This window comes from Palaemon carinicauda, chromosome 14 (assembly GCF_036898095.1).
Source record: "Palaemon carinicauda isolate YSFRI2023 chromosome 14, ASM3689809v2, whole genome shotgun sequence".
NCBI lineage: Eukaryota > Metazoa > Arthropoda > Malacostraca > Decapoda > Palaemonidae > Palaemon > Palaemon carinicauda.
The window spans coordinates 4174365-4194905 of NC_090738.1; the positions used below are offsets into that span (position 1 = coordinate 4174365).

Genomic DNA, 20541 nt, shown 5'->3' on the forward strand with positions numbered 1-20541 from the left:
GAAGGCCATTCAATTCTAAATTGTGATTTATATTTAAAGTCTTATTATTCATGTATAAAATTGAAAAACCATAATTCATATTTATTTCATTTATGGTAATTTTGCTTTCTTTATCAAAGCCTAATTATTCAAAATTTGAAGCAATGTTAAAACCATGTTTTTTTTTTTTTTTTTTTTTTACAAAGAAATGCAATAGTAGTAGTCAGTGTGACGACAGTGAGATCCCAGATATCGCTATCTAACCATGCTTCGAGACATAAACCTACAAAACAACATCACTGTTGCACTGGCTGCCCAATCGGTAGGACTAGGACCAACACTCCACCCTCCAACAACTACATTCACCTTGTTGAAAGTTTAAATGACAGTTTTCAGCTTCACCAAAATCAATGATAATTGATATCACGTGAAAAAAAATCTGATACTACACATTCATTTCATATGTATTTGATGGATATAGGGACAAAGCAATGTCATTTTCATCTCTGTATCAAACCTAAGCGGCACAGGTTTGAGTCATGATGCACTTATATATTGCTGGGGTCACACTTGGGCGATACGGCCAAGGGGATGCAGTGAGCTATGAACCGAGATGAGCGTTGTCACATCTGCAATACATCTCAGGTTGCCATGCTCCGTCGCAACACTGACGGACAGAATGACACCTGCTCCATTTTTTCGCCTAGTGTGCGATGATGGTGGGGCACCTCTGGTACAGTGCGTGCAAGGAGATAATGCATCGCATTACTCGTGTTCTATTCCGCCGGTATTGCTAACCTAATTGCCTCTCAAAACTATATATGCAGTATACCTCCCTATGGAAGATGTGGCATCATGCATCACAGTGCATGCTTTCAGTACTGGTATGTAAAGAGAGAGAGAGAGAGAGAGAGAGAGAGAGAGAGAGAGAGAGAGAGAGAGAGAGAGAGAGAGAGAGAGCGAGAGGGAGAGAGAGAGAGAGCTCATTAAAGTAGATAAACGACAGAGAAAAAAATCAGAAATAGAGTTGGTCAAATACTCTTATGCAGTTATGATTTGAGAGAGAGAGAGAGAGAGAGAGAGAGAGAGAGAGAGGAGAGAGAGAGAGAGAGAGGAGAGAGGAGTGCAGCTATAATCTGAGAGAGAGAGAGAGAGAGAGAGCGAGAGAGAGAAGAGAGAGAGAGAGAGAGAGAGAGAGAGAGAGAGAGAGAGAGAGGGGAGTGAAGTTATAATCTGAGAGAGAGAGAGAGAGAGAGAGAGAGGATTGCAGTTATAATCTGAGAGAGAGAGAGAGAGAGAGAGAGAGAGAGAGAGAGAGAGAGAGAGAGAGAGAGAGAGAGAGAATATTTTGTCATACTCGAAATAAAATACAAAGCCTGAACATTATAACAAATGAAATATATATTTGGGCGGAAACAAACTTTTGTTTTTACGAAATAAAATGCTTGAGTGGAGTGTTGGAAAACTTTTTGTAGGCTATACAGGAGTCGGGAGTGCCGTGGATCACGCATGCCGCAATCCATATCACATGTATATCGCGTACACAAAGATCATTGCCGCAATGAACCGGACCAATTGAGATGTCACAACTTGCCCATTGTGATGCGATCCCATATACAGCACTGTATCGCATGGCGGTATATCCCCATGTATCGCCCTTGTTGCTCTATTCCTGCGGTGTGCATCTCCCCTGGTCGCCTACTCCGCATTATGCCACAGTGTCCTGTGTTTCGAAAAATATGTGCTGGAATATCACCTGAAAGTGCCTGCAGTATTCAAATTTTCGGGATTTTTACATATCTCCTCTGATCGCCAAGGTGTATTGCCCAAGTGTAACCCCAGCATAATATATATTCTTTTTTACATACATGCGCACACACACTCACCTATCTATATATATATGTGTGTGTGTGTGTGTGTGTGTGTATATATATATATATATATATATATATTATATATATATATATATATATATATATAATTCTTCCATGTGATAACTTACCCTGATATACTTGCTAACATGGGCAACATCAGAAAGTTCTTCTAATTCAGTGACAAATTGCTGGATTCGCTCCAGAGTATGATTGACTTCACCTGCCCTTTCCAACAGAGTCTCTTCAAATTCTTGTTTATAATCCTCTAGAGACTGTTAAAAAGAAAAGAAGAAAATTACACTCATACCATTACCTTTTGCCATAAGAAAAGGCCAGAAATATCATGCAGCATCATGGTGCATGTAGGGGGAGCCCCACAACTCCCATACTCCATTATGAGGTAAAAGTTAAAAGCTCTACAGCACAATGGAAAAAAGGAAGTAGGAATAAGAATTTGGTCACTGCTATGAGCCAAGAAATCTACCAAAAGTTATATGAAAATCATTTTCAACAATTTTCTAAAATAGGTTTTCATCTAGTGCTTTGCAAGAATGGGAGCCTATTTGAAGGTACAAGAGGCAATTGACCTTATTTTATGACTTTCTCAAAAATGAATTAACAATCCCTAGACTTCCCTTTGATCTGTATCAACTCTAGGGATTATTCTTTCGGCATTGCATAATATCATTTCAAAGTGAGAATAATTCTAGTATCACCTATCTTTGTCTGGTGATCTTTCATGTATGTCCATCAAAGATCTTATTAAAACTATGATAGATATCAATATTTGTGCAAGATAAAATGGCCCAACACAAAATGTGTCAGGGGGTATATATCATGATAATGTGACAGTAGACTTGACAGAACTGGAGTTTTTTCAAACAGACCTCAACAGCTCGCTCAATAACTGGCTTAAGTTTGGCTGGCCACACTATGACTGCTGCTGTCGTGGCTAGATCATCATCAGTCAAGTGAACCACGTCCAAAATAACCTGGAATTAAATAAGATACAATTGAAATTTGAATTAATGATTATTTGATATTTAGGAATTTAAAAAATTACTGATAACAAAACCAGCATGATGAAAGTGTTATTGTTATTACTTCTAGAGGGTTATAAACATTCAGTTATATACATTGTTCATCATTTATTCTTAATATGTTTTATGTTCATTTGAGTTATATACATTGTTCATCATTTATTCTAAATATGTTTTATGTTCATTTCAGATTGACCGTGGTCATTGATCAATAATAAAGACATTTGAATAAATGGACTAAGCTCTTATTTATGACCACGGCCAGAGATGGATTCAGGATAACAGATATTGTGAATGACTAAATCCTAAGAACTAATCAAAATGCCAGCAGTAGGATATCCAATACCAGGCTGTGATTACGTCACGGACGACCTTGAGGCCGCCATCGTAGCTGCACTCATAACTGCTCACTGCACCACACATGCTCCTGGACAAGCTGCCAAAGTAGAAAGAGTTAAAAGACCCACAATATCAACAGCGGGAACAAGTGAAGAATGGGCATATTTTCAATCACGATGGTCTGACTATGTAGACGCAACTAAAATTGAGGGCCGTGATTGCGTGGTACAGCTTCTAGAATGCTGCGAAGAACAACTTCGAAAAGACTTAACACGATCAGCTGGTGGCAGTCTTACTAACAAGACTGAAGTAGAAGTGATGGGAGCAATAAAAAAAACAGGCAGTTCGAGAGGAAAACACCATGGTAGCTCGAGTGACTCTACACAACATGCGTCAAGACCGTGATGAGCCTGTACGACGTTTCTGTGCACGACTTATAGGACAGGCTAGTGTTTGCAAATTCCTGATAAAATGTCCAGGATGCAACGTTGATGTAAATCATACTGACACAATAGTGAGAGACGTATTAGCACGCGGCATATGTGACCCTGAAATACAATTAGATCTACTTGGTGATAAGAATCAGGACATGTCATTAGAAGAAGTTGCACAGTTTGTCGAAGCTAAAGAATCTGGTAAACGATCTGCCTCCCGACTATTAGACTCTCATGAGGTCCAAGCAGCAGCCAGTAGTTCATACAGAAAGGCAAAACAAACCGCTGTCAAAGATAAAAACGAAGTTTGCTCATACTGTGGCAAGAAAGGACATGGTAAAAACACTCCTGCACGTGCAAGAAAATCAGAATGTCTAGCTTACGGTCATAGATGCGAACACTGCAACCGAGAAAATCACTTCAAGAGTGTTTGCCGTAGTAAGGGCAAACCAAAAGTGAAACCCAGTGCTCACAATGCCAATGACCACGAGAATGCGGTGTTCAACACCTTGTGCAGCGTATCATCAATCTCTAAACGACACACTGATAAGACATTGGCTTTGGACCACCATCTGTATGACAACTTATCTGATACTTGGATAAAGAGACCTTCCAAATCTCAACCTTTCATAAATCTGACAATCAGAACATCACCTGAGGATTACGAAGCCTTTGGTTTCCACCTTCAGGCTGGTACACATGCTGTTTGTATATCTGCAATGGCAGACACTGGATGCCAAAGCTGTCTCGCAGGTATCAAGGTCATCCACAAACTTGGCCTCAAGCAAAGTGACCTCATTCCTGTAACTATGAAAATGCACGCTGCAAATAACAGAGGCATTAAAATCCTCGGTGCCACAATCCCTTGTATCTCAGGAACAGATGAGCAGGGGAACCTTGTTGAGACTAGACAAATGACATATGTCACCGACAACTCGGATAAGCTCTTCATCAGTAGGGAAGCCTGCATCGCCCTTGGCATGATATCGGATAGTTTTCCGACTATTGGTGAAATCTATGACACACAATCGGAAACTCCGGATGCCACCAACAATGAAGCAGGAAGCGTTAGTGGACTAGCCAATCAATGTGACTGCCCAAAACGTCAACTACCACCTCCGCCGACTACAGAATTACCGTTCAGTGCAACAGAGTCCAACCGGTCTAAACTAAAGGACTACCTCTTGGAGTACTACGAATCAAGTGCATTCAACGTATGTGACCACCAACCGTTACCACTAATGGATGGACCCCCAATGAAGTTGATGATCGATCCGAATGCTGATCCTGTTGCTCGTCACACACCAGTGCCAGTGCCGTTACACTGGCAAGAGGAAGTTAAAGCTGGACTTGACCAGGACGTCCGCTTTGGTGTCCTTGAACCTGTCCCAATCAGAGAACCAGTAACTTGGTGCCATCGGATGGTTGTATGTGCTAAGAAAAATGGCACACCTCAACGAACAGTTGATTTTCAGCCTCTCAATGTGCACGCTAAGAGAGAAACGCATCATACGCCTTCTCCATTTCACCAAGCAAGGTCAGTACCACAAGGAAAAAAGAAAACCGTCTTTGATGCCTGGAACGGATACCACAGTGTACCGATTCAGGAATCTGACCGTCACTTAACTACGTTTATCACTCCTTGGGGACGCTATCGTTATAAAACAGCCCCTCAAGCGTATATTGCTTCTGGCGACGGATATACTCGACGGTATGATGAAATAGTTGCCGAGATACCCAACAAAACTAAATGTGTCGACGATGTTCTTCTTTGGTCTGACTCAATAGAGGAGAGTTTTTTCCAAGCTGTACAATGGCTCGACATATGTGGAAGACACGGCATAACACTCAACCCTGACAAATTTCATTTCGCAGAAGACACAGCTGAATTTGCTGGATTCGAAATAACCCCAGACACAGTTCGCCCATGTGCAAGATATCTTAGTGCAATTATGGACTTTCCAACCCCAAGAAATATCACCGATGTCAGATCTTGGTTTGGTTTAGTAAACCAAGTATCGTATGCTTTCAGCATGACCGACAAAATGCTACCATTCAGACAGTTATCGAAACCTGGAACATCATTCACCTGGAATGACAATATTAATGCACTCTTTGAGGAGTCTAAAACTGCCATTATCAACGAAATTGAAGAAGGCATGCGAATCTTTGACAAGACAAAACCTACCTGTCTCGCCACCGATTGGTCAAAATCAGGAATTGGATTCTGGCTGTTCCAGAAACATTGCGACTGTCCAGACAACCGACCATTTTGTTGTCGCACTGGTTGGAAGATCACACTTGTCGGAAGTAGGTTCACACATGCAGCTGAGTCTCGATATGCACCAGTTGAAGGTGAAGCGTTGGCAGTCGTCGATGCTCTTGATAAGGCAAGATACTTTGTTCTTGGCTGTGAAGATCTTGTGGTCGCAGTTGACCATAAACCCCTGTTGAAAATATTTGGTGACAGATCATTGGAGAACATATCAAATTCACGTCTCAGAAACTTGAAGGAAAAGTCCCTCCGCTATCGATTTCGCATGATTCATATCCCAGGGGTCAAGCATCTCGCTGCAGATGGAGTATCGCGCCACCCAACTGGAAAATCTGAAAAGCTATCACTTCAAGATGACATTGCATCAGTTGACAGTGTACCTTCCGTGAGAAATGTTCCCCTACACAAATTGCCATCAGCATATTCTGTTTCCACTGACAATGATATTGATACTTGTATCACCGCATCAGCAGTATGCTCACTTGACTCACTTAACGTGAGAGCAGTCACCTGGGACAGAGTTCGCACTGCCACAAGTAGTGACAATAACATGCATGAACTGCTTAGCCTTATAGAATGCGGAGTACCAGAGTCTCGCCAAGAATTTCCTGCACATTTTCGAGAGTATTTTCAATTCCGCGAGCATCTCTACACTGTTGATGGTGTGATACTATACAAGGAGCGTATAGTTATTCCACCAGCCCTTCGTCAGGAAATTCTCACATCTCTTCATTCAGCACATCAAGGAATTACCTCTATGGTATCGCGAGCAGAGTCATCTGTGTTTTGGCCAGGGATAACACCCGCTATAACAGCACTTCGAGCTGGATGCAACCACTGCAATCGTATCGCGCCTTCGAATCCTAGTGCTCTGCCTACACCCCTTATATCTCCAGACTACCCATTCCAATGTGTTTGTGCAGATTACTTCACTACCGAGGAGTTGGATATTTAGTTATAGTTGATCGATACTCAAATTGGCCCATAGTTGAACGATCTTCGAACGGTGCAGAGGGTCTTATAACTTCACTACGCCGAACATTTGTGACATTTGGGATTCCGGATGAATTGACATCTGATGGTGGACCTGAATTTACAGCGACGGCAACTAGGCAGTTTTTAAAGGACTGGGGAGTCCATCACCGCCTTTCCTCTGTGGCCTTCCCACATAGTAATTGCAGAGCCGAAATAGGCGTCAAAACTGTCAAGCGTCTTATAGCGGACAACACGGGCAGTAACGGTGATCTCAACACTGATGAATTCCAACGTGCGATGCTCCAGTACAGGAACACACCTGACAGAGATACCAAGTTATCTCCTGCAATATGTGTATTTGGTCGTCCCATCAGAGACTTCATACCTGTCCCGCCCGGCAGGTACCGTCCCCACGACACGTGGAAGGAAACACTCGATGCAAGAGAGGAGGCCCTAAGACATCGACACCTTAAACAGGGAGAGCGCTTATCAGAGCACACTAAGAGACTACCCCCACTGTCCGTAGGTGACCGGGTTCGCATCCAAAATCAAACAGGAAATCACCCGCTGAAATGGGACAAAACCGGTGTCATCATAGAAGTCCGCCAATTCGACCAATACGTCATCAGAGTTGATGGTTCTGGTGGGGTCACGCTAAGGAGCCGGAAGTTTTTGAGACAATACGTGCCTGTCAGGAGTATTCCAGAAGTCCGTACAATTAGAGATGACTATAATCGGAATCAGATTGTACCTATTGCCAATCCTTCGACCACTAAAACGTCTGAGACCATTGCGAAGGACACCATTCCGACAACCCAAAATCCGGACACACATGGTACTCTTCCACTGACCACTTTGCCGTTACCAAGTGGTACTACCCCTAACATTCATTTTGATGTTGCTGCTCCGGAATGCTATCCCAACGACCTCGGTAACACTGCGAATCATCAAGCAGAGATTCCGCCTCCCAATGATAGCACAAACTCCCCATCACAGTTAACTCCTGCCATGCCAAATTTGGAGCAACGCAAGTCCAGTCGTACCCGTCGACCGCCAACATGGCACTGTGATTTCGAGATGAACTAGCTATAGTGTCATCATGATCAACACATGACAATAATTGTTTTTCAAGTTTCCGTTCCTTCACATGCTAACAGGAGTTTAGTGTTCATGAACCTATAATTTGGACGTTTAATTGCCACCCAATGTTTTGACATCAGTTTTAAACGAGAGACATTTCAAAAGGCCGTTTAAAAACTTGGGGGGAGATAGAGGGTTATAAACATTGAGTTATATACATTGTTCATCATTTATTCTTAATATGTTTTATGTTCATTTGAGTTATATACATTGTTCATCAATTATTCTAAATATGTTTTATGTTCATTTCAGATTGACCGTGGTCATTGTTCAATAATAAAGACATTTGAATAAATGGACCAAGCTCTTATTTAACTTCTATCATTATCATTTTGTTACCATTACCCGTATTTTTGTCATAGATGTGCTGTGTTATTTCCAAGAACTTCCCTGTAGAAAGCTAGAATCCAAAATCTAATAAGACAAACTAATACCAAAGATATGTTGTCTTCCTTGCTCCAGGGACAATGTATCAACATGCTTAGCAGTGTTGCCACATATGGGAATTTATCCCTAGATTTGGGAATTTTGGGTGTCTAGGTGGGATATTATGTACAAATTTCTATGAAGAAGAAAAAAAGATGAGTAAACCTTTATATTGTTGCAATTAATATGTTTGCACTTGTATGAATTATAGTGAGTAATTTCTTTATCAGTAAAGCCTACGGGATCAGAAGAAAATATATTTGTGGAAATGGGAATTTTTGGGGTGTTTTAGGGATTTTTCTCATGAGTTTTAGGAATTTTTTGACTAACCCATCTGGCAACACTGATGCTTAGCACGGACTCGGTGAGTATCGGAAAAGACGGAGAGATCTATGCATTCAGTCTATTGAATTCGTCACAGCAATTCATATGTCGAGATCCAATACTGATACTGGATAAAAAGCTACCTGGACACTTGTATGCAGTGACGCAGTCAATTATCATCTTTTGTTCATCAAACCAGCAGATAGACGAACTTTTCTGCACTCTTAGAATAAGAACATCCGTGTATCCTGCTGGGTACAGTTAATTAACTTCCAGTTGTATTATTAGTTGTTAATAGTGATAGTCAGCATAATAAATGTATCAAATTATTCGTCTCTGGGTGCTGTTTACTATTATATAAATTTTGCTATTCACTGTATAGCACCGTTCAGTTTTGGTTTCCACAACAGCATGGGAAGTGTTAAGTTTCAAATATTTTGTTAATACTTTACCTCCGATGTTTTAAGACTCGAATACAAGTCTCTAAATGCCTTATTGATAGAGACCTTGCCTTTAATTTAAGAGGATGTGGTTCAACTCCAAAGTGAATTAAAACTGCAGTAATTCACCTTTTTGTATTATGCAGTACCTATTGGGGCAATATTTTATTACTTAAACATTTAGGCACATCCTGGGATTACTTGACTGCAACTTCAGTTAGGTTAAGCAAGGGGTGTAGAGCATTATTGATCTTTGAACCTATAATTAATACATCAATAGGTTGTTTTGGGGAAGTAACCCACGGGAAGGATATGACAGACATATATTCGCTGATATCTTTTCTGCATTTGCATTTTATATACTATACACTATTTTAAATGTATTAATATGATTTGGGAGATGGTCTCCTCCCTCCCCAAATATAGCTAGAGAAAATGGCAAATTTGGAAATAATTTGTAGTTCTACCATGGAGGTTTATTTCGGCTACAGCTGAAACCAGCCATAAGACTTTTAAGCGAGGTGTAACTACCAACAACTAAATAGTGGGGCCAAGTGGGGTGTAGACCAACCACCCTGCTCACATCAGAACTAATAAAAATACATCAGTTTGAAATTGCAGGCATGACTTCTTGGGGAATAGGTGATGGTTGGACCAGTATGTATAAAGGGCTCCAAATTTGTATAGTTAAGAAAAATAAAAATTATTTACAAATTTGTCACTTATCCCAGCACTATATACAAACCATTCCGCTCTTTACAGCAGACACTCACCATTAGGTGAGCAGAAGTCCAAAACCAACTGGCTGGTAAGTGTCCTTGGTTGCAAGTCTGTGTTTTACACAAGCTGTTTAGAAGCACCCTGTCACTTTGTTAAATTTCACGTATGTGAGAGAGCTAGTGGTCTGACCAATTTTTGCGAAGGTGTTAGAGCTAAGCATTGGGACTTAACCAGGTAAGTGGGATATTGGATCTAAGCTCCACACTTAACCTAGACATTACCTGATTCCACTATGCAATGAGATCAGAAACATAACAGATATATATTCAAATATATCAGGTCACACAATGGAAAATGATACCCCTCTTCAGTTAAACTGGGTAAACTGGAAGACTACTCGAAAACTTCAGTGGGATGGTGGAGGGTCGTAGGTTAGTCCTGAGACTAACTGGTGCACTCGAAGGAGGGCTGCGAGAGTGTTTTCTATGCTTAGGTAAAGTGCCTAGGAGAGGCAGAGCAATATCAGATGAGCCATCACGCCCTTTTCCATGCTCCACCTCCCAAAGGAAGCTATAGTGGGAAGCCTGTCGATCACACTGGCCTGTGCTCTCGCCACTTACCGAAGTAGAGTGGAAAGCTAGGATGACAAATACTGTAGAAGAAACATTGACTTGAGAGCATGATCACTGGCCCCTTGATGGTGAGGGGGTTGCTGGCGAGGCGTACAAGAGTAGACACCTGTGTCAATGCAAGCAGGTAAGGTATGATCTGACTATACCTGCTGTCTCGCCACTTGCATGCTATCAAGGTAGTGTGTTATGTATTATTGTAATAATGTACTGTATTACCTCAAGTGTTACGTGTACTGAGCGCAACATTGCACCATATTGCATTGATAAAACATGTTATACATTGTACATAACTAAAATAAGGTATTTTGATATATGGGTTCAAGCATTTATTGATTACCTCAAAGATAGGATGTGATTCTTTTTACTTTTGTACTGCAGTAGGATTTAAGTCTTTTGAGAGCGATGCTCTTATGTTTGTTTAGGTTTTTGAGATTGTTTACAAGACGCTTGACGCTCAGTTGGTTGTTGGAACTTAGAAGCCCAGAGTCACAGAGCAATGTAATCACAAGTACATTAAAATGTATTCTATTAAGAAGTCTGTCTCTGATTATAACCCATCCAACCCAGAAGACAAGTCGGCTACGAGGCTGGGATTCAATATCCTCATCTAACTACTGTATTATTATTTCCAGATGAGTAATATGCTGAAATCACCAGACAATATTCAACCAACATAAAAATTGGCGTTGAGGATGGGATTCAATATCCTCATCTATACTGTATTATTATATCCAGGTGAGTAATATGCTGAAATCACCAAACAATATTCAACCAAAATAAAAATTGGCGACGACCTGATGACGAATACATGCAGAGATCATAGAGAAGCAGAAGAAAAATTATATGAAGAGATACATAAAAGATAGGAAGCTACAAAGTGACTTTAGAACAGTAGCCTAACCTAATCCAGGTAAGAAGTCAAAATGCCTCTTGACATTAAACATCGTGAACGATTTAGCATCACAGCTGAACCCAATTCTGTTGCAACACGATAGCAGCTGTGGTGTGAGGAATTTAAGATTTATTTAGAAGCATTAGGGAATGTGAAGGATGCCCAAAAAGAAGGCATTATTACTTCATATAGCAGGTACAGGAGTTTGTGAAGTGTTTAAGACATTGCAGCCTACAGATGACACAAGTGAAGCTGCAATTAAGGCTCTTAAAACATATTTTGCTCCACAGGTCAATAAATTTTTTGAAAGGTATCAATTTACAGCACAGGCATATCAGAAAGAAAATGAAAGTTTAGATGCATTTTTGACTAGACTAAATGGATTTTGAGTGAAGCGAAAAATATATTTTTGGGTGAGATAGCCATGTCGTCCTGATGGAAGGTTCCTATTAGTAGCTTCCAAGGGATATTTGAACTACAGTGATATTCCAAGAGACTTTTCCTTTAGGTCTTCAGAATTCTAACTCCTGGCAAAAGTATCCTTAAATTTTCTCTTAAGGATATCACATAATTCAGGGGACGTATGCTTGATGTGACACAGCGATCTTCAACCCGAATAGCGTTTTCGCCTCGAGGGGTAAGAGTGGCAAATTTGGAAGGGGAGTCTTTATCAAGGTTACCCTATTTCCCATACTACTATTGAGTATCAAGATGGCGGTTATTCCTTGTAGCATTGAGTATGGTGCTACAGATATAGAAGTTTCGGGAGGGATCCTGCCAAGGCCTTTTCTATAGAAAAGGAGGGCGGGTACATCAGGACGACATGGCTATCTCACACAAAAATAGGTTTTTTGCTTCGCTCAAAATCCGTTTTTTGGGCTCGAGTCATCTCGTCCTGATGGAAGTTTACCAGAGAATTACTGGAAAGTACTGTATCTGTGGATTTTCATAGATGCCTTAACCTTGGAACAATTTTTCTATGGTCATCTGCACCATTGAGACAAATGATGTTACCGTTATCCGTCATTACCACTAAACGGATTTTGAGCGAAGCGAAAAATCTATTTTTGGGTGAGATAGCCATGTCGTCCTGATGGAAGGTTCCTAATAGTAGCTTCTTAATGGATATATGTACTACAGTGATATTCCCAGAGAATTTACCTTTAGGTCTCCAGAATTCTTCCTGGCGCGAATATCCTTAAAATTTCTCTCAAGGATATCGCATAATATCAGGGGACGTATGCTTGACACACCACATAGCAATCTTCGCCCCGAATAGCGTTTACGCTTCGAGGGGGAAAGTGGCAAAATTAGAAGGGGAGCCGTATTAAGGTTACCCTACTTCCCATACTACTATTGAGTATCAAGACAGTGCCATATCCAAGATGGCGGACATTCCTTGTAGCATTGAGCATGGGGCTACAGATACAATAGTTTCGGGAGGGATTCTACGAAGATCTTTTCTATAGAAAAGGAGGGTGGGTCCATCAGGACGACATGGCTATCTCACCCAAAAATAGATTATTCGTTTCGCTCAAAATCCGTTTGTTCCGTAACCGAAATACAAACCACGCTATTTACATTGGGTTTACCTTTTAGCGCAGCTGAAATGGCGAGCCATTAGAATTTAACGAGGGTGTATTACCCCCGCGCTAGTTAGCGGGGGATTAGGGGAGTGGTAGCTAACTACCCCTCCCCCCCTCACACACAGATGAATGCTTACTTTCACTTTTGGCTTGGACTGTGACAGACGTCTCTGTCTTGGTCCTCTCTTGGCAGCCATTGTTTGTTTTGTCTTTACTTAATCGCTTACTTTTCTTTTACTCAATATATATGTAAACATGTTTTCATGTTTGTATATATATTTGAGTATAGAAATCAGTAAGTTTCCTTTTCAGAGTTGTGTGTGTAGTGTACGACATCTCCGTGGAGTCCTCGGCAGTTAGGCCACCACGGCGTAATTTTATGGGTTGCGATCGAGTTTGACTTCGGTCTTTCTCTCTCTCTCTCGCTCTCTTGAGTTCGTTCACCCTTTTACTACGTGTTACTACGCCCTTGTAGCTTCCTTTCCGTGTGGGGGTTTGCTACGCCGTACGTTTGTCTCAATTAGTTTATGAATCTAATTGTAGTTGTTAATTTTTCAGCTTGTAGAACGATTCCTTTCGGGGTTTTCATTCTTTCTTTAGTGTTCATTCATTTTTAAATTACATAATTACATAGTTTCATAATTATAATTGTTATAATTCTGTTTTGGTTACAGCTCTCCTTCCGTGAGTGTAAGTAGTTGTGAGGGCACGTGCCTGTTGTGTAATTCTTGTTTCTTTCCCTCGGGATTCCTCTTCGGAGCCTTCCCGGGGGAATGAATGTGTACTAAGGATTTTTGTTTTATTTTTTTACAGTTACCGATCTAGTTCGTTTCTGTAATATGGCAACGGTGTGAGCTGTCTTGTTGAGGCCTGGGGATTCGGCTGTTGCTGCCTCCCCCCTTGTATTTTCGTCAGGGGCGTGTCTCCTTCTACTGGAAGTACTCCCGTGATGATTGACAGCTCTCCAGTTCATTTTAGAACTCTCAGGAGGCTTGCCTCCTTGGGCGGGTAACTTTCCTTCCGAGGGAAGTTTTTTTTTCCTGTCCAGGCTTGAGTTTTTCCCCTTTTGGGGGGTTCTTCTCTTGCCTTTTTTTCGTGCGACTATGCTCTTGGTGCTGAGCGGTCACACCTGCAGTTTCGCTCAAGGGGCTGGGCGACTGCAGGAGCCCCTCTTCGGAGGATTGCTCCTTTTAGGTCACTGGCTGACCAGTCTCTTCTTCGAAGTGTTTCTCTTTCGTTCGCGAGAGAGTACACTCATAGAGACTCCTCTTCGGAGGATTCTTCTGCTGCTGTTGCTGTTGGCCTCCTTCGCCGTAAGGCCCACCGTCCGCCTCGTCGTAAGGGCCTCTCATCTCCCTATAAGGGTGCTAAGAGGCGCCTTTTTGAATCTCCGTTTGCAGCCTACAACTCCTTCTTCTTGATCTTCCGCCTTGGTGCAGATGGACAGCAGTCTGATCTCGTCTTCCGACGGGCAACGGTCTTCCCGACGGACAACGGTCTTCCAACGGACATCAGTCTCCCGGCGGACAGGCAACGGTCTTCCGATGGACATCTGTCTCCCGACGGACAAAGTTCCCATCGGGGCAAAGGGTTGCCTCCCACGGGGGTTCTTCCCTTGCGTGTCAGGGTTCCCCTGCACGCCCTTCTGCTGTGTTCTCTACTGCTCCTGCTCAGTGTTAGCGCACAGGCGCTCTCCTGCTCATCAGCGCTTCCTGATCGCTAGCGCTCTCCTGTTCGTCAGCGCTCTCCTGTTCGTAAGCGCTCTCATGATGATCATCCCTGCTGTTCCTGTTGGTTCCTGTTACGCGCCCTGTGCGCCCACGTTCGTCCTCGCGATCTAGAACTTTGGTTCAGGTCTGGACCAAGGACTCTTCTTCTATGCGCAGGCTTCCACGCGTTGCCTTCTGCTCGTCAGCGATCATCAGCTCGCCAGCGATCATCAGCTCGCCAGCGACCTTAGACGCGTCAACGTTCACCTGCTCGCCAGCGATCTCCTACGCGTCAACTATCGCCATCGATCTGCCTGCGTGCCCTTCTTTGCCACACACCAATGGGCGCCAACGGTTTTCTAACCGTCTAGGATCGCCTGATTAACAGCTGGCTTCAGCGCTCACCTTCCTGATGCACCTGCGCGCCTTCTGTTAGCGCGATGCGTGCTAACCATCGCTAGTCTCTCTCGCGTTGGCAATCGCCTACGCACCCGCGCGATTCTTCATCTGCTCGCTAGCGTTTTGTTAACGCACCACCGCTCGCCAACGCGCCGTCACTTGCCGACGCGCCATCGTCCACCTGCACGTCAGCGCTCACCAGCTCTCCACCGATCGCCTGTTGATGCACATCGCCAGCGGTCTTCCTCGCCCACACGGCAGTGCGTTTCCTCACCATCGCGCTAAGGCTTGCGTTCGCCGCCTCGGACTCGCGCTCATTCACCTTCCCACCCTCGCGACCGCTCGCCTGCGCGCCCACGCGACCGCGCGACCGTTCGCCTGCGCGCCCGCGCGACCGTTCGCCTGCGCGCCCGCGCGACCGTTCGCCTGCGCGCCCGCGCGACCGTTCGCCTGCGCGACCGCTCGCCCGCGCGACCGCTTACCTGCGCGACCGCTTGCCTGCGCGCCCGCGCGATCATTCGCCTGCGCGTCCGCACGCCCACATGCCTGCACGTCTACGCTCATGCGCGTCCGCGCACATGCTCTCCAATGTTCGCCCGCGCGCGAACCAACGGTATTCCATCGCGCGGACGGACGGTGTTCCGTCGCGCGAACCTACGGTGTTCCGTCGCGCGAACCGACGGTGTTCCGTCGCGCGAACCGACGGTGTTCCGTCTCGCGAACCGACGGTGTTCCGTCTCGCGAACCGACGGTGTTCCGTCGCGCGAACCGACGGTGTTTCTTCGCACGAACGTCGGCTTAATTCTTGCCGTATCCATTGCTCGTCTATGGGTTATCGCTCGCCGACCACCAGCTCTCGCCCTTCCTACCACGCTCGCCCTCCTTCTGCGCTTCTTCGCTCACCTTCGTTTGCGTTCCTGCGTGACCGCGCATGGGCGCTTCCACGTTCGCCCACGCGCAAATCTTTGAATTACCATCGCGCGAGCTCCAGGGCGATTGCGACCACGATTCCCATTGGGGTTTTCGCAGCATGGCCAGCCTGGCGAGTTCTTCTGGAGCGTGTTTCCAGAACACGGCCTCACCCCGTAAACGCAGAGCATGGCACTTGCAAGAATAGGAAGAAACTTCAGGGAGGTCTGAGCAACATTCCTCTTTCCAGAACCTGGGTTAGCCCTTCCCCGTCATTCCCTGGAAGGATTTTTGGCGGGGGGCTTTCCGTTTGAGATTTCTCCATCGGCCAAGGGGTGACTGCTTACCCCTTCCTCTGGGGGCTTACCAGGTCCTTTCCCTCCTCGGTTACGGCCTGAGGTTTGGTTCAAGGAAGCTACAGGAAGATCATGGGTACTTTCCTCCTCTCGGGCTCAGGCACCTTGGCGTTTCGTCGTTAAGTATCTAACTTGCGGACAAGCTCGATGTTGTACCATCTGGACGCGCTAACTGAGGGCTTCCTTTGGCTGTCTCATCTGTGGATGTCAACAACCTCAGACACCCTTACATCCTTGAGAAGAGTTTGTTTGTGCCCAAGGACAGAGACTTAGACAGCGGCTGTGCGGAGGAAATCGACTTTCGTTTTCACTCCTCCAAGGCGCTTTCTTCCAGACTCTGCAGGGCTCCAGCGCCTTTTTCTTTCAACCACGTCGGCCTAAGTTATCGGCTACGACAACTGAGACAAGGTGTCCAATTGCAGTTTCCTCCTGTCAGGAACAGATGGCACGGGAGGCTCCCCTGGGGGGGGCATAGTCCTAAAGGGAGCGGCAGAGTTCACGAACTCTAGGATTGCAGGTTTCACGCTGGGAGGATGCTTAAGGTTACTCATCCGGATGACAGCTTCCGGATGCCCATTCCCGCACGATCTCTGTGATCAGCCAAGGATATCGCGCCTGCCGTCTTTGTCAGCGAATTCAGTGTCTCTGAACCTCTATGCCATAGCGTCGGCAAGAGTTGCCCGGTTGGGCAGAATGATCCATACCTTAGGCGAAGGTCCTCCATAGGATCATCGACGGCTTCACCCCCGGCCTCTTCAGTCGATCCTTTCTTGTAAGGAAGGATCTGAGAGGGGAGTTCCGTAGTCGACCTCTCAGCCCTGATCAAGTTTGTCGAACAAACTTCGGCCAGCGTAGAACAGCAGAATCGATCAGACTGGTAACGAGGCGACAGGACTCCTTAAACCCTGGATCGGAAGGACAGGTATTTTCAGTTTCCATTCCATCCATCTTCCAGGGAGCTCGTGGAATTCAGCCTAGACTGCAAGTATTCCTGCTTATGATGCAGTGTGGCGATCCCGCCGTGGCATAGCAGGTTTTTTTCCCCAGAGAACTCTCCCTGCTTTCCTCATGGCCACTCAGGTGCAGACTTCCACCTCCTTCGCTTTTTGGAGGGCTGGTCAACTCCGGTAGGCTCGGGTTCGACCTTCTTCAGCGCCGGGACAAGCTTCCGGATGCTTACCATGAGTGTGGGTTCATGGTATTTTGCTTGGAGCCTTCTCTTCTTCTGCCTCAACATCTGGAGTATCTGGCCATGATATTGAGTCAACGGCCTTACCACGTTGGAAACCCCGCTTCTCGTCCGTCCAGCGAGGTTAAGCAACGTCGGTTCTGGTCGGTACTTGGATGGGTGACCACCTGGGGACGCCAGATTCTGTTGCCACATCCTCCGAGCCTTTCTTTCAGTTGACTGTGGCAAGACTGAGGAGAGTCGCAGTACCTGTTCTCAGTCAAGCAGAGCTTTCAGCCCTACCTTGGAACGTTTCCTAGTTCTCCTTTCCTCATTGACCCGTCTATAGTCCGAACGGTCGCCTCAGGATAAGTTCCATGTGGGGCGGTCCAAGTTCCGGTGGTTTCAGGCAACGATTAACCGGACTTCCTGGCCCCTATGGGACCAGCGGAACTATTAGACCTGCAATGGGTGTTGACCTATGGAACCTCTTGATGGTAGTGGATATTCTCGTCCTTCCCCACATTCTTGATGCTGTTCTCGGACTCGTCAAAGAAAAGGGGGGGGGATGTTCCGGTTCAGGCCTATGGTCAAGACCTGAAGAATACCTCTCCATCATTCAGGCAGGCTTAGGGGCCGTAGTCTGGCCCCTCTACAGATCCTACAGCTCATGCCGAGTCGCTCCGTGCGCGTCGACTTCATGATTCTGGCGTGTTCTAATCAGCAGGGGACGCATTTTCACACCTTCACATCTTGCAGTAGAGATACCGGGATGATTGAGATACTCTCAATACCACCATCGGCTCTCTCATTCCAGGCAGAGGAATGTTCTCTCCGACTATCCGAGCAGAGCCTCGTAGAGAGAGTGTACCTGGGGGTCTTTGGCCTTGAGTAACCAGCAAGTCCTGGTCTGGGGGACCTGATCGCGACAGCTTGGAACCTCAAGCTTCCGCTGTTCTTCCCCCCAGTCTCAGACCCCGAGACGCTGGCAAGATGCATTCCGGTGATGGTGGGACAACTTCGACGCCTGCGTCTTCCCTCCTTTTTGTCTGTGGACAATGGGTCTCAACAAGACCAGGTTGTCTGTCAACCTTTCAATGGGAGAGCTCCACTGGGACTATGCGCAGAACGGTTTCTGGACCCTCTGCTTCCCCAGACGGAACTCCCGGGAGAGCTTCTCCCAAGGCTCAGACTACTCAAACAACCACACTGCAACATCTCTCCCGAACCGGGGCGTCGCTTCGGCTTCATGCCTGGAGACACTACGCCTCCTCCTCAAGAAGAGACGACCCGCTACAGTAGCGGTATGGAGGTCGCGTCATCTGCGATAGTCATCCGCAGGGGTCTTCCAGGCAAAGTGAAGAGTCTTTGGTGGTTGGTGCCGTGGGAGATATACCTCTTCCCTTGAGGCCTCTTCTCCAGCAATAACGGTCTTATTGCCTTTCGGCGGGAGGAAACTCCTTTCCGCTCTTGGCAATGAAGCCTGTCGCTCAGCCTTTCCCTGACCTTCAGGCTTAAAGGAATAACTTTTCCTGCCCGCTGGATCTTTCCTCGCTCATGCGAAGCTACGATCGTCCCTGCCCTAGTCGGAGGAAGACCTCCAACTTGGAGCATGGCTCGGACTTTTTAGTCCCTTAAGAGATCTTCTCAAGACCCTTTATGACAGGCCTCGAATTGTATTCCGCCTTGGGTCTCCTGCTCACTCTGGCCACGGCCAATGGGTAAGCAATCTTCTTGGTCTCGTACGACTCTGCCCTTTCTAAGGAAGAGGGGAAGGCAACATTCAAGTTAAGTTCGCTCCTGAGTTGTTGGCTAGACTCAGAATCTGGGGGTCCCGGCCCTTCGGTCCAATTCCTTCAAGATTTCGAGTCTCCATTCTGTATCTGATGTCCCAAGACCTTCTCTTTCTTGCCAGTAAAGGAATCGAGAGGTTAGCTTTGGGAACAGCTGCAGTTTGTCCTCAGTTGCAGCCGATTTGGGACCACAAGGAGGACACAGGGGAGATTCACCAGTATACCTCTTCAGCCCGGACTCAAGGACATTCATCTCGACCTGTCTCCAGACCCTCCCCCGTCACGTCGCCCTACAGCACGATGTTGGATACATCGCAACGTCCCTCGCCTTCGAGTAATACTACTCTGTGACGCAGGTGCTACAAGCTGGAGTCTGGAAACGTCTAATGACCTTCGCAGCCCGCTTCCTGCAGGGCGTGACCCACAGGAGTCTCGATACGTTTTCTATCTCTCTGTGGTGGCTACACAACAGCTGGTCTAACCTCAGGCTCCTTTTTGGACAGGTAGCAGAAGGTTGAGGGCATTGTTATCAGGTTTTAGTCTGCATGAACGAAAGAAGTATGTCTGGCCCTTATTTCTTTCTTCATCATCCCCTCTACGGGGAAGCAGCATCCTGGTCTCTGCATAGCTGACCTCGAACCTCTGCAGGTAAACCATGCTTCCTTGTGTTCCGAGTATTGAGTCAATACTGTCGCGTCCCCAATACCCTGACGAGGTGGTATTGGGAACGTCCTAACCCAGAGTTCCTTCTGGAACTCCAGGTCAGCCTAGGACAGGTCACACTTCCTTCACACACAAGCTTATGTAGGCCACACGGTTCCTTGCGGAGCAAGGAACTTGTGAGGTGCAGGGACTCCTTTTCTCGAGTGCGACTCACTCGGATTCTGAGTCCCCGGGTAAAGCCAAAGCCAGTATGGCTGGGGACTTTCCACCCTACCTAAGGGGTAAGTCACCCAATGTAAATAGCGTGGTTTGTATTTCGGTTACGGAACAAATGACAAATTCGAAGATAATTTGTATTTTTCCTAACCATACAAACCTTAGCTATTTACACATATCTGCCCACTAGCCCTGTCCCCCAAGACAAGTCCTACCTCTAAGTGAAAGTGAGCATTCATCTGTGTGTGAGGG

At 45.6% G+C, this 20541-nt stretch overlaps 1 protein-coding gene and 1 pseudogene across 1 annotated transcript in view; one reads left to right on the forward strand and one right to left on the reverse strand.

Moving 5' to 3' along the window:
• Positions 1–20541, reverse strand: part of LOC137653847 (uncharacterized) — an 829144-nt gene that overhangs the window by 578294 nt on the left and 230309 nt on the right. The window contains exons 13-14 of the mRNA XM_068387498.1: positions 2741–2845; positions 1982–2125 (exon numbers count right to left, since the gene is read on the reverse strand). Coding sequence (XP_068243599.1) covers positions 1982–2125; positions 2741–2845 — 249 coding nt within the window. The remainder of the gene's footprint in view (positions 1–1981; positions 2126–2740; positions 2846–20541) is intronic.
• Positions 17712–17830, forward strand: LOC137653857 (5S ribosomal RNA; annotated as a pseudogene).